At 37.0% G+C, this 13,826-nt stretch overlaps 1 protein-coding gene across 4 annotated transcripts in view; it reads right to left on the bottom strand.

Moving 5' to 3' along the window:
• The window catches only part of EML2 (EMAP like 2), a 1,798,491-nt gene that overhangs the window by 503,072 nt on the left and 1,281,593 nt on the right, over nucleotides 1–13,826 (bottom strand). For all 4 annotated transcript variants that reach the window (XM_044085260.1, XM_044085417.1, XM_044085337.1 and 1 more), the window contains one exon: nucleotides 6,269–6,423. In XM_044085260.1, the coding sequence (XP_043941195.1) occupies nucleotides 6,269–6,423 (155 nt within the window). The remainder of the gene's footprint in view (nucleotides 1–6,268; nucleotides 6,424–13,826) is intronic.

Raw genomic sequence — 13,826 nt, 5'->3', positions numbered from 1 at the left:
TGCTGGCTCGCTTGATCGTGGCTCTTACCTGGCAATGGTTTTTGTCCCACCACAAAACTGAAGTTTTAGCAGTCTTGAAAATCAGTGTTTAGTGTTTTATGGGAAAGCCTTTAGACAGTGTTTAACAGTATTTCAAATTACACATACAATTGAAAAAAAAACAGTTAAGAGAGGAATTTGAATTATATCTTCTCTAGGACACAACCGTCCATGCTGTCAGCTATACACCTCACAGCCCCTTAGTGATATAAATCACCTTCGAGGTTTGCTGTACCTTGTGTAAGATGAATTTCATTGGGGTGATCTTGATTGAAAAGGCTACAGTTTTACCCTCAACAAAATGTATCAGACCAGTATACTGCAGCTTATGTAAAACAGGGTTTAAATCCTTACGTTTCATTCTACTACCTTGGAGCCAGGACATATTGAAGTACGACTAACAAAGAAAGCCATGTAACTTACATTTATACTTGACAAAGGGAAAGGGTTAGATCATTACCAGCGTCCTACATTTATTTATATCCTAACCGCACACAGTCACGAGATCACTTTGACCTACTTAGAAAGATATTTATTAAAAATGCAAATTCGGGATTCAGATATGCAATACTTTTTTTCCCCCTTTGCCTATTCAAGTAAGCAAAAAATACTGTAGAATGGGAAAAAATGTTGCAGTCAGACAGCTTAGTTTATAAGGGATGTTTTACAAAACATTTCAAAATCAGAGCAAGCTTTCTGTAAGAGGGATTGGTGGCATGAAAAATGACAATCTCGACAGCTTTCCACCTCACCACAACGGTGCAGATTTCTTCCTCTTTGGATAGTAGCCTCTCTGAGGTCATGGATTCAAGGCAGACAAGTGACAAGGGCTGTCAGCAGATAACTCACAAATCAGTAGTGTACAAGTGGAGACAGAGACACCTGCAGTCAATGTCACTACACATCGTGCACTTAGAAGTAAAGGATCAACAAAGGGAGTGATGTGTCCCAATCATCAGGATGGCAACACATCTGTATCCCCCTTTCACCTCTCCATTATTGCATAATATGACAAGCACAGTGAAATGGCTGTTAGGAGATAGCTAGGTCAACAAAAGAGAAACTGGAATAAAACAGATTTTCAACTCTGAGAGCAAGTGTTCTGAAAGATGTTTAAGAAACATTTCATTCCTCTTAACAGGATCAGATACAGATATGCTTCCTGCGTATTGGGTGCCTTGGCGGATTAATTACTTGAGTTAAGGTTTCTTTATTCAGTACATTTTGGCTTATTTGCAGAAGTAAGTGCACTTTATTTTCAAAATAGTAGTTATATAATGAAGTTTTTACTGGAAGCAAACTAAGGAAGTCTTTTTGCTTCTTGATTTCACACGATGGGTTCATCTTCTCTTATTCTGAGTTCATAGCCATGTCAGAGGAAGAACAACATCATTAATGCTCGTGTGTGTGTGTGTGTGTGTGTGTGTGTGTGTGTGTGTGTGTATAAGGGGTACAGGACACCCTGCACCCTGAAAAAAAATTAATTATTTTTATTTTTAATGCAGTTACTGCAATAACTGTTACATTTACTGTTTTATTAAGTAGTGTATATATGTAGAGGTTGTATTTGTGTCTGCATGTCCCTTAACGAGTTTATGGAATAGACTCCTTTAAGTAGAATTCAGTTCATTACTCGGGGGTTCTCTCCTTAAAAAGAAGTTACTGAAGTACTGTTAAATGATGTATTATGTTTCAACTCATATGAAACACAGTCAGACAACTCTAATGAAAAGAAAATGATCAGTTAACAACAAACTCCAAAAGGTTTGTCGCTAATCACTATGTCACTCAAAAGACCACCAAAGCAGCTCATGAATTGACGTGTTTTAGACAATGGACAATTGCAAACTCTTCTTCAGCTATGTTAGAAAAGTAAGAAATAATTCACAAAATTGTTTTTACTTCCCCATAATGGAGCCTCCCACTTAAAACCAAATGCCACAGAAACATACTGGCAAGCAGGTTTGCAGTCACCTTCTCCCTTGAAACTCCCATCCCAACTCCAATCACTCCCAAAGTTCCTCCAAATTCTTACCATTACTAAGTAACACATTTTAAGGTACTTTGAGAGATGTAAAACACTTCTTCCATGGGTCCTGATAATATACCAGGTTGTCTAGCTAACAGTGTTAAACACTTGCAGAACCCCTTCTTAGACTGTTAACTTAAGCCTGGCTAAAGACTATGTCCCTGCCGCACTGCTGTAGTGATGTCTTTCCAAATGAATGGACCCACCACAGACCCTGAAAACTACTTTGATAGGAGAAGTGTGAGAAGGGAGAAATGTTCAAGTGTTTTGTATAATACTTTTTCCTTTAGAAGTGGAATCCATCTTGTTTTAAGATGGATCCTGACAGCCTAGGTCTGTCTTGAGTTTCTTCCACTGTTTTTGCATTTCCTAGTGCCAATGTGGAAGATCAGAACTTGTATCAAATAAGGAAAGGCACAAATAAGGTTTTGTAGATTCTTAGTAAGCACAACATAGAGGTGATTAGTTTCAATTGGTCAATGGATACATTCTAGTAGATAAAAAATGTTTGCTTGTAAGCTTTTATAGTATTAAAATGACTGCAATTTCTTTGTGCAATGCTTTGTTTCCCATATACATGCGTTATTTTACAATAAAGGAGGAGATTATTCTACTCTGCTGAACTGTGTTGTATGATGTTATTTTGTACCTTAACACTACAGACCTATAAGCCTTCTGAGTCTGACCTTTTAAGTGATGGAGCACATAATCTCATTCCTCAAAAATTAAGTTATCAAAACTCCTGTTAGGCTCGACCCATAAAAAACTTGGCTTCATAAAAAGTAGTTTGTGCCTGCTAAATCTTTTCAGGTTCCTTGACAAGATCACTCAAAGTGGTAGACAGTGGGTATGCTATTAGTGCTGTCTATATTTATCTGGTCAATACCTTTCACATCATACCATATGAAGGAATTGTTAATAAGCTAATGGCCTTAAACATTGATCCTTATGTGGTAAGATGGATAGCTAACTAGCTCTTGCTCAAGGACAGAATGCACATTTGCTGTTAAAAAGGGGATAACTAGTAGCGCATATAAAATATTGCACAATAACTGTAGGAATCAATCAGAAGAGGTCATAAATGACTGGGAAGAGCAACTTATACTAACCCAACTAGAACTGGTAAAACAACAAAGAGGCAATCAATACTGGATTGGATATTGTCAAACAGGCCAGATCCTGAGTGACCATCTACCAACTTACTTAATCTGAAGTCGATCCTATCTACCTAAATCCACAATTTATCAACAAATTCATAGTAAAATATCCTCTCCCCCCAACAACTTTATAGCTGGTCGAGCAAATTGCAATTGGCATCCCTTGAAAATACTTAACCTTGATGAAGCTGTATCCTACTTTAATTCAACCTTCCTCAACATACTAAACCACCATGCACCCCCTAGAACCATCATAATTAAAGCTAACTATGCCCCCTGGTTATCCAAAGAGACTAGATATCTACTTCATATCAGGGATAAAGCTTGAGTAAATTGGAAGAAATCAGGTACGCCTACTGACAAACAGAAATATCTTGAGCTTAGAAATAAGGCTAAGAAAATTATTAAAGGAGATAAAACAAATTATTTCCACAACATTCAAAATAGGCATCAAAATAATCCTAAAAAATGTTGGACCACCATAAACAAATTACTTCAACCAGGTAAAGCTGACACTCCTGCCCCCACAAGCAGATGGCAAATCAAACATTGCAACTCATTCAACAAATTCTTCACAGATTCCATCTTAGCTCTAGCTAACTCTCAAAACCCTTCCACTACTAGCAAGTCATCCAAAAACAATACTGAACAGAGTTTCTCACTACAACCTGTTCACATCTCCACTATTAAAAAGATGCTTAATAAACTAAAACCAACATCGTTTTCAGCTGATAGACTACCAGCTGAATTCTTAAAAATTGCTGCCAATTTAATTGCATATCCTGCAGCAATTCTCATTAATCGCTCCATATCAGAAAACATAGTCACTCACACTTCTGGAAAATTGCATACAACACTCCACAAGGGAGGCAACTCTAAAGATCTTACCAGCTATCAACCAATTGCTATACTTTCTCCCCTTTCCAAAATCTTGGAAAGATGTGTAAATTCAGAAATCATGACATTCATAAACTCTCATAATCTACTAACAAATACACAACATGGTTTTAGACCATCACATAGCACTACTACAGCCCTTGTGTCTTAGACTGTTAATAACCACAGAAACAACGGTAAATATGTCTCTGCTATTTTCTTAGACCTTTCAAAGGCCTTTGACATGGTTAATCATGACTCAATAGTCTCTCAGAATTAAATCTTCCCGGGCCCCACTGAGAAAGGACCTGTGTCCATTTGGACTTTCCCGATAAACAAATGCAAAATAAAAAATAAATTCACAAAGAAACAATGGCAGGATATATGCATGGCTCCCAAATATGCAACAAAGTCTAGAAGATTTATGATTTCTGTCTGGACGTTGCTCGCACAGATACTTGTATAGCCAACAGTCCAAATAATTTTCCTCCAGTAGATGGTAGACTTCAAAAATTGCCCAGAGTACTCTGTCAGGAATACTGGGTGAGCAAATGAGTGAAACTAAGGAAATTATTTTTTTGAGTTGTGATACAGGATTAGCATTTGAGACTGGATGCCCTGTCCCAGTACACTGTGTCATATAGAATTCTGAGGGGAGATCCGTGTCTCACTTACTGGGACTTCAGGGATTCTACTATCCATAACCATCTTTATTCATAGTAAATCATATAGCACAGCAAGCAACAGAACCAGAGATCTAAACCTACATCAGGAAACAAAACTTGGAGGGACAGGTTCATCATATAGCATCTCCCCCTGTTCCGAAATAAACTTCCTCTGCAGGTCAACTAATGCGATTCCTTGTTATCCTTAAGATACAGCTCGGATGACCAGACTGGTACCATTAACTTTATACCAGGACTTCTAGCCCTCACCATAAGTGAGGAAAGATGGTAAAGCCTGAAGGTGGTTACTGTAAGTCACACATGGCCTTTGGCTTTCTATATCCTAAGAACCTAAATGGCAAATAAAGTATGGAGATCATCTATAAGTTTTGCATGGTGTTGATAAAACTGTTGGGGGGTGTTATATCAGTTTTGTACATACTGTTCAAGAGACGGATAAGATGTGGTTAACCCAGGAGTTAAAAAGGAAAAATAAAAATAGTACAAGTAGTTGCTCAGAGCAGCACAACATTCTGTCTTTTAAGGATAAAAAAACATGTAAACTGAGCACAGCCAGATAAACAATAAGCTAACACTAAGCAGTAATGCAAAAATCAAAAGCTACACAGCTCTTTAGTAATACCACACAACAACCAGTTTCATCTTTAATGGACACGTCATACTACAAAAACTTATAGTCACTGATGCTTTTTTTGTACAAGTTTACACAATTTTCTAATTAATGAAGAAGTTAATTGCAGAAAAGTATAACATGCTTGGCCACACAAGATAACATTTGAAAATGTTCAGAAATACTATTAATTACTTTCTTCAGTAAAATGAGCTAGAATATAAGCAACAAATAATGCCCAGCTGTATTGGTGTTACAGTGAAACAGACTGCCTCAACATGGCAGGTGGAAGGCCTCTCCACCTCTTGGGGGAGGGTCTGTTATATCCCCTATAACACCCACCCAGAAGGGCATTATTGTGATTACTAAATGGGTATACACACACAAATATATACATTTCATGTAAAAAAGGTTCATCCTTCCCACGTGAAACACTAATTTTGCAATTAGTTGCAGCTTTGGTTGGAGTAACAGAACACCAAGCAAGCACACAGAAAGGAAACAGAAGCAGACACAGAGCTTCTGTTTAGATGACAAGATATATAAAGTCATTCCATGAAACAGAATGGCCAAGTTTCTGAACTGAATGAGGAGTTTATAATTAGATGAAGAAATGGTGCCAAAAAGCAACTTTAACTTTTCCTGTTGGCACACCGACTTTACATCTTGAGTAGGTACTCTCTTTTTCAGTGGGCTCTGTACACTAAATAACTCTATTGGAACTCTAGGGAGCCAATGAGGTTATTTTAGAAGCTCATTTTTCTAAGTCCTACTAAATATTAAGAGCAGAAGCTTGAACAGTTTAAGAAGTTCAAATAAAAGCACTGTCTATATCAATAACGTCAGCTACATCTAGCAAAAGGTACGTTACCTCTTTTTCTTCAACCTTATGGTAGTCACGGTCCCAGAGAATAACCTTCCTGTCTTTGCCTCCTCCTGAAACAATAGTTCCATCCTTAAGCACACATAGCCCAAATACACCTCCATCATGGGCTCCTTGAACTGCATGGCTAATCCGGTTCCCACCTGGAAATAAACACTACAATGAAACAACCATCTGCAAACAAGTTCAGTATGCTTCAAACAGCTGAGGTAAAGCACTGCAACTTGCTCTAATAAAGAAATAATTACATAGTAGCAGTAATGCTAGTTATAGCAACAACCTTCATTGGTAAAGGGAATTATAAACTACCAAAGATTGCAGAACATAGAAACATACAAAAGCGTACACAATTAAAGCATGTGTGTTACAGCAGGACATTTCAGTGTTCACTTGCATGAGTACACAAAAAACAAAGCATTGTTGTTGGTTGAATAACAAAAGGAGGTTTTGGTCATGTGTGTTAGCATACAAACAGCTATGTAGTTAAAAGCATATCATCAATTTAGTAACGGGGAACTGTAACTCAGTTAATCCGAGAAGGTAAAGGAACAAATGCAATGTAGTTCACCTATTTCAGCACTTCAGTTAAATTGTGAGGCATTAGAGGAATGAAGCTTGCAATGAGATGATAAAAAAAGACGTGCTGTCCTTTGTTAAGGCACAAATCGGCATCATCTGCCATGGCAGGTTAGCTGGATTTTCACACCTCCTCTCTCCATAAATACACCCATTCACATAAATGTTTATTACTGAAAACTGCAAAGTATATTTTTAGCCTCCATTCTTCCAGTAATCTTTGTACATTGTACAATATTATCCTTAACTAATTGTGTCTACTTTAGTTACTCAATGTTTAACATGCCATCCATGGTCTACTGTGCATGCACTTAAAACTGCCTGGCAGAATATCACAGCTCAGAAAACTAATATACAAATCTAAATGCCTGTGCAGTAGAGATTATAAATTTAATTACCGTCCCCCCCCCCTACACACTGCAAGAGATCTGCCAGATGTTGGATGAGTTAAGGGAGAAATGGGCCTGAGGGTACTCACAGCAGTAAGGAAAGACAGCTGTATCCCAGATGACTGGAGAAAAGGCATTCTAGTGCTAGTATGCAACAACAAAGTGGACATTTACAACTGTGGGTAGTACAGAACCCTGTCAAAATGTAGGAAACTTCTTTAGAGGGGGGCCTGATAAATACACAGAGAAGTACAAAGTAAGATAGGATATGGGTAGCTCAGATTCAGATCAGGATGCACCACAACTGACCTGATCTTTGCAGCAAGACAGATGGCTGAGAAGAAAGTAAAAAAAGAGGAAAGAATCCAACGGAGCATTCCTAGACTTAGCAAAAGCATATGACAAGGTCCCAAGAAAGCTCATTCAGACCCAATGATCAAAGTACAAACATTGTTCAGACTTGCAGCGGGATTCCCAGTGGGGGAAGGTGTGCATCAGGGCTCAGATCCGAGCCCCCTGCAGTTCATATTGATGTATGCAGACAATGTGGCATTACAAGCAGACTCTGAACAAGAATTCAGCAAATGATAGGGGAAGGCATACAGCATGATAAAGAATACAAAAAAGACAACTGCCATGACAGTAAATGGAGGAATCAGAATAAGGTGACAACTGAGACAGAATGGAAAATAGTGGAACAAGTTTGTAGCTTAAAATATCTGTGAGGGGTGGTTGCAGCCAACTGGCATAGAGTGGCAAGGGTAGTCTGTGACAGAAAAATATGACCTGTGATACTTTATGGTACAGAAACAGGGGCAGTGAAGGCACAGCAGTTGAAGAAGCTAGAGGTGAGGGAAATAAAGTTGCTGAGATTAGTGGGTGGAACAGATGAAGAAATAAGGACATCAGAGTAGATGCCAAAGGTCAAAGAAAACAAGACCATGCTGGTTTGGGCACATGTGCAGGAAAGCAGAAGGCTATTTGGTAAATAAGATTTGGGACAGACAGGAATAAGGAAGGAATAAACAAAGGTGTCCAGCAAAGAGATGGATAGATTGGATGACAGAAGACCTATGACAATCAGGCATGTCGTTTGACTCAAATGTTAATGCTATCCTAACATTCTGAGAATTCTTTTGGCTTGTTTATCCTTTAATATACAAAATGGTGATTACTGAAAGTTTCTGGCATTTGCAAGTTCTTCTTAAATGACCATTTAAAATCTTTTGCCTTCAGGAGAGAGACAAGAAGTCAGCCATATCATAATTCGCAATATGGATAATTAGAAATTAGTCACATCATAATTAAGGAACTCAACATGTATGACTGGGGCTTAATTTTATGTCAAGTGCAACAAGTGTAATATGCCACTTTACATCAGAATGACAGAAGCTTTTACTGATGAGCAATTAATGTAATTTGTAGCTTTATCTATTGATTTTTTAAACAATTTTGTATGGTGAGGATTACAAAAGTACTAAGGTGAGCAGGACGGACTAGATTTACTTATTCAAGCACCAGTCTCCAGCCCTTTCTGAGGGATCAGTAGGCATTCTCAAGCAAACTATGCAATATAATCATTATAGCACACTCTTGGTCTTCCCAATAGACTCCCCCAGTCCAGGCTTCCACTGGTAGCCTTGTCAATAGACGCCCAAACTCCTTAACTACTTCCTGCTGTTCCAGTGGATTGACTTGATTTTGATGTACTCCCAAATTGCAATGCTCCTCACTCTATTGTACAGGGTTAACCAAGGAACCCTGCAAAGTGACCTTATTATTACAGCTCAGATTTGTTACTTTATTCTTTCTTTCAAAAAGTATTTTGCCTGTCTCATGTAATTTCCAAAGGCATCTCCACTAGATCATAGAAGTCTTAATTTCCCTTTACTGATATCTCATCAGTCCCATTATTGAATATGATGCACCTTTTAGCATGTATTTGTTTAAATATATCACTCAACTTGAGAGACCTTGGAGATTCATAACTAAAAAAAAGATCAGGGGTCCCAAAATTCTTAGTTATCAGGATAGACTGGAAGACTGGCCGTCTCTTTATAGACTCCTCCTGGGGATATGTATGTCTAGCCTTTCAAATCCCGAAAGATCCAACCCTGTTTGACCTTCTGTTCCTTCACAGAATAAACAGTACCCCAAATACCTGGATAAAGTAAGTAAATAAACCTTTGTCAACATAAATAAGACACATAAGCATGACAGATTCATATCCCAATGCAGCCCTCATCTCTGGAACAAATATCCACTACATGTCAAGCAGGGTCACACCCTTAACACCTTAAAGGTAAACTTAGAGAATTAGAAGGCAGGCTGAAATTCTCCCCTGGTCAGTCTGTCTTGTTTTGATCTCTCTGAGTTTTGAGGGAGCTTTTGAATAGGGATTTTTGGCTAGCTTGTAGTGGTTTCCAGACTTGAGTGCCTAGTACCTCCCTACAAGTCTATGAACATGTGAAGACAAATACTTAAGGAGCACAAATTAAAAATAAAAGGAATAATAAGAGCATGAGAAGGACCTAAAAATGACATAGTTCAGTCTCATTAAGTAGAACTTAGTAGGCCAGTCAAACATCTAAGGGATAAATGATTCCTAATGTAGTGCATTCTTTGATGGCTTCATGAACTATGTCAGAGATGAACGATGCACTCTATCTTTGATTGCAACTTAGGGAATATGAATTGTAGACAGATGTTTCTTTCCCACAGGGTCGTCTTCAATGATACCAGTTTCTTCCTTGTTAGATCACTTCATGAGGAATACTATTTGCTTCATCTACAACAGTCTTATGTTTATAAAATCAAATAATCTGCTTCTGTCTGACCTTGTAAATTTCATTACAATTTGTCGAAGCTAATTCTACTTGATTTCTTAGTAACACTCTGATATGTCGCTCTAATGTTTCATCTTGTTCTGTATATGCAGTTTACTAGACCAATTTGTTTATACCCCAGTAAATTCTATATTCTTACCTCTTGTAATATTTTGCATTTCTACAGATTTTCAAATAAGATTAGTCTTTTTGCAAGGTAATTTTTTATCAACTGATTAAACACCAAGCTTGCTTAAATTTACTACAAGATGTTTTATTTCAAGATGTTGTATACTAGTCTTGTATGGTACCGCATTAGTTTCCCTTTGATTAACTTTGATATTCAGCTGACTCAGCTTTTGTATAGCATCTTCTAAATGTTCCATTTTTTAACATAATAACTGAATGTTTTCTGTCACTAGCTGAAAATATCATAATTTTTATATTCACATGACCACTGTTTTATAACTGCTGGCTTCATTTTGGACTATTTTTCCTGCAGTTTGATCTACGTTGGATTTATTTGCTTTTCGGATCCCTTCCACAAAAACGATCGAGTTACATGCTGAATTTTTTTGCTTCCATTTTTAAGGGTAGAACAGCTACTACTTTATCAGCATCACCGTCCTGTCATTAAATTAGTGGCTTTGTGTGTTGTATACATCGCTTTAAGTAATCTGAGATTTATAGAGTTGCAGCTATACAAGTCACTAACTTGCAGTTAGGTTTTGCAAACGGTTGTTTTTTTGCCTTGACTGCATCATTTGATTAGACAGTGGCTTTTGTATCATTTTTATTAGTAGAGCCTTTAAGTAAATAGCCTAATACAAGGTATTAGGCTTGATGTAGATGTAACAGTATACAGGAAGCCCAACTATTTACAAACTAGACTTTTTAACTTGTACAGTTGAACATTGCAGTTCTATGACTGAGTTATTTTTGTCTTTATTCAGTTTATCTTTATTGTACTTGCTGCAGTCTTTCAACAAAGGAGAAAACTTGTGCTTAAACAGTATTTAATTTACCTACCTCAACTTTAAAAAGGAGTAGCTTTTCACTTAATATTTCTCGTGGTGAGTTACCAAGAGTAGATTTCCTCTTGACTTCAGTATACAAAACTTGAGTGATGAAACTATCTTCATTATATTTGCCATTACAATTCAGTCTTAAAGTTCAAACTTTTTTTTCTATGCTTAACCGCCACAATGCCTAAAGCTAGTGCAACCCCTAACACCCTGCAAATGCATCCCTCAACATTTCTGGAGACCTACAGTTGCTTGTCCCATACCAGTAATACAATCATAAATGTCCTTACATAATTATTTCATAGTTTCTTGAGGCTTTACATTATTCTGCACAGAAGTTTAAAACCAAGTCTAGAAAAAGCAGGTTATTGGAGTCGGGTCAAGCTTCTCATTCATCTTTATGGACAACTATGTCTAGCTACATTATAACTTTTATATTGCTTTCAAGCAAGTAGCCAAGCAAAGTTTTAATGTCTTTCTCACACATGTTCAAAAACGTGATCAAAGTTGACACTGACATAGGATTAAAAGAACTTTTTCATTATTAATGTATCGTTCTCGGTGTTCGACACAGTTGCTTTATTGTTCAAGCAGATATTGCTGAGTTTCAGTTTCATGTAGGAACAAAAGTGAAACCATCTGAAAAAAACCTTCAGGCAGGTCTGAAAGTACCTCTGAATTGACAGATTTTATAATATACCTCTTGAGCAGAAGTCGGGGGTTAGTGAACCAAGACAGACAAGTAATTTGACGTTTATGAATTCAGACTATGGACAAAGCTATAAAGTCAAAATGGAAACTTTGAGCAATGTTAATGATCTTGTGAGAAATTAATGTAGCATACCAGAGATTTTATAACCTAGAGCGACACAAATGGGCATTAGTTTTAAGCTTTATACATTTTTCAAAGTTCAGTCACCACAGATCCTTTTTTCTGTATTGTGGAAATATATAAATACTTGCATGAACAGCCATTTCCTACTGTAATTGCTGCTGTTTGGTATAAGACACCATAGCAATGCATTTGAACAGCTGGAAATCCTTTATGCAACTTTTCCCATCATTTATTAGGGGTTCATGAGATTTTTTGGAAAGGCTTGATGCCTTTGTATTATCCACATCTGATATTTTGATGAGGACAGCAGATGTATACAAGTATCCCTCAAACAGAAGGAGTGGAGTGATTGTGGGATTGTTTAAGTCAATAAAACCGCTACAAACTTTGTGGGAACTTTTAGAAGTAGTTTTACAGAAAAATTGTTCTTGTTTGGTCAGTGTAACTATAAACAGGTCGGTGGTGTCACAGTGTTGTTGCCATGGCCTGGCTGTAGTTCATTTAGTCGTCAGGCAATGGAAACCCGTTTTTCTTTTCTTGCTCCTTTTACAATGTCTTAATTACAAACATTTTATTGCCTGTTTATTTTTTATTTGGAAAGATATTGTTCAACGGAGTGGAAGAATTTGTGTATTATTTAAGTACTTTTATGGCTTTTTTAAATTCTTATGTTTGGTCTAATAATAAAATTGCTTTTTATAGCTATCAAGGGTAACCGTTTGAAATGTCAGTACCTTCTATAGTTAGTCCCATAATGCTGAGACTTAATAGCCAAACAGACTAGCGCATTTTAAATCTGAGATGGCCATTTTTTGGTGTATTCTGTTTTCTCTCAGATTTGGCAATGTCTGACTAGGTATATATAAAGTTTGGGAAGGGCTTGCTACCCTCATTGCTCTTTTCTACATTTTTGGTGGTTTTATTTGTTTGTTTATTTATTTATTGACATTTGATTACTGGGAAAGTCTGACTAAGTAGGATCCTGTTTTCATTGGAGGCCTGGGGAGGGAAGCTCCAAAGTGTTACAGAATATTTTAATAATGATAATTTTACAATCTTTAAAAATAATACAAAAAAATGCAGTTTAATAATTATGCCAAATTAGACAATTTGAAAACATAAGTTAGGTATAGATACTATTAAATCATTGACTTATAACTTGTTAGAGAAATTTTAGCCAGTTTATAGAGAAATTAAGGAGATGTAAGTTATGAATAGGCATTTGTTCACATTTAGGGATATAGTTAATCCTGGTGTTGATGGAAAAAAAAACAGAGCCAGCTTTTGGCTAGGAAGTTGTTTAGAATAGCTTTGAATGATGGGAGGAAGGATAATTAGCTGTTTGATACAGATAAAGAGTTCCAAGCCTTAGTAGCATGGTACAAATATAGACAATGCCCAGTAGATTTGATAGGTTTGTGGACAAACAAGAGTTTTTGGTCACTGGATAGTAATGACGGACTAGGAACATAGCTGTGTAGAATGTTATTTACTGCTGGACAAGGAGATGGATTATGTTTAGGTGGTAAGAAGCTGTGCCTATGCTAGTTGACGGGGTAGTTCTAACCAATGTAGGCGTTTTAGTGCTATAGCATTGTTCAGGTTTTGATTTTTGTGATGCCTGAAGGTTAGTAAGGATAGGAGCATCATAAAGAAGTGTGGGGAGGACATAAGTAGCGGTAAGTGTAGCTTTAATTGCATCAGTGCAAACGTTTTTGCCTCTATAAAGCATCCCTAGTTTTTCTTTTGCAATGTTTGTATGTTTGTATAAGCAGATCAAATCTAAGATTATGATCAGTTATTGCTATGAGAAGTGACTTCACTGGTTGTATTATCAAGAGAGAGGTCTTTTAAGTTTTTTGTTTTTTCATAGATGAGGGATTTGGGGGGAAAAGT

Source organism: Protopterus annectens, chromosome 1.part0 (assembly GCF_019279795.1).
Source record: "Protopterus annectens isolate FY-2018-M chromosome 1.part0, PAN1.0, whole genome shotgun sequence".
Taxonomy (NCBI): Eukaryota; Metazoa; Chordata; order Ceratodontiformes; family Protopteridae; genus Protopterus; species Protopterus annectens.
The sequence above is the reverse complement of the archived record's forward strand: the minus strand, read 5'-3'. Positions and strand labels throughout refer to the sequence as shown.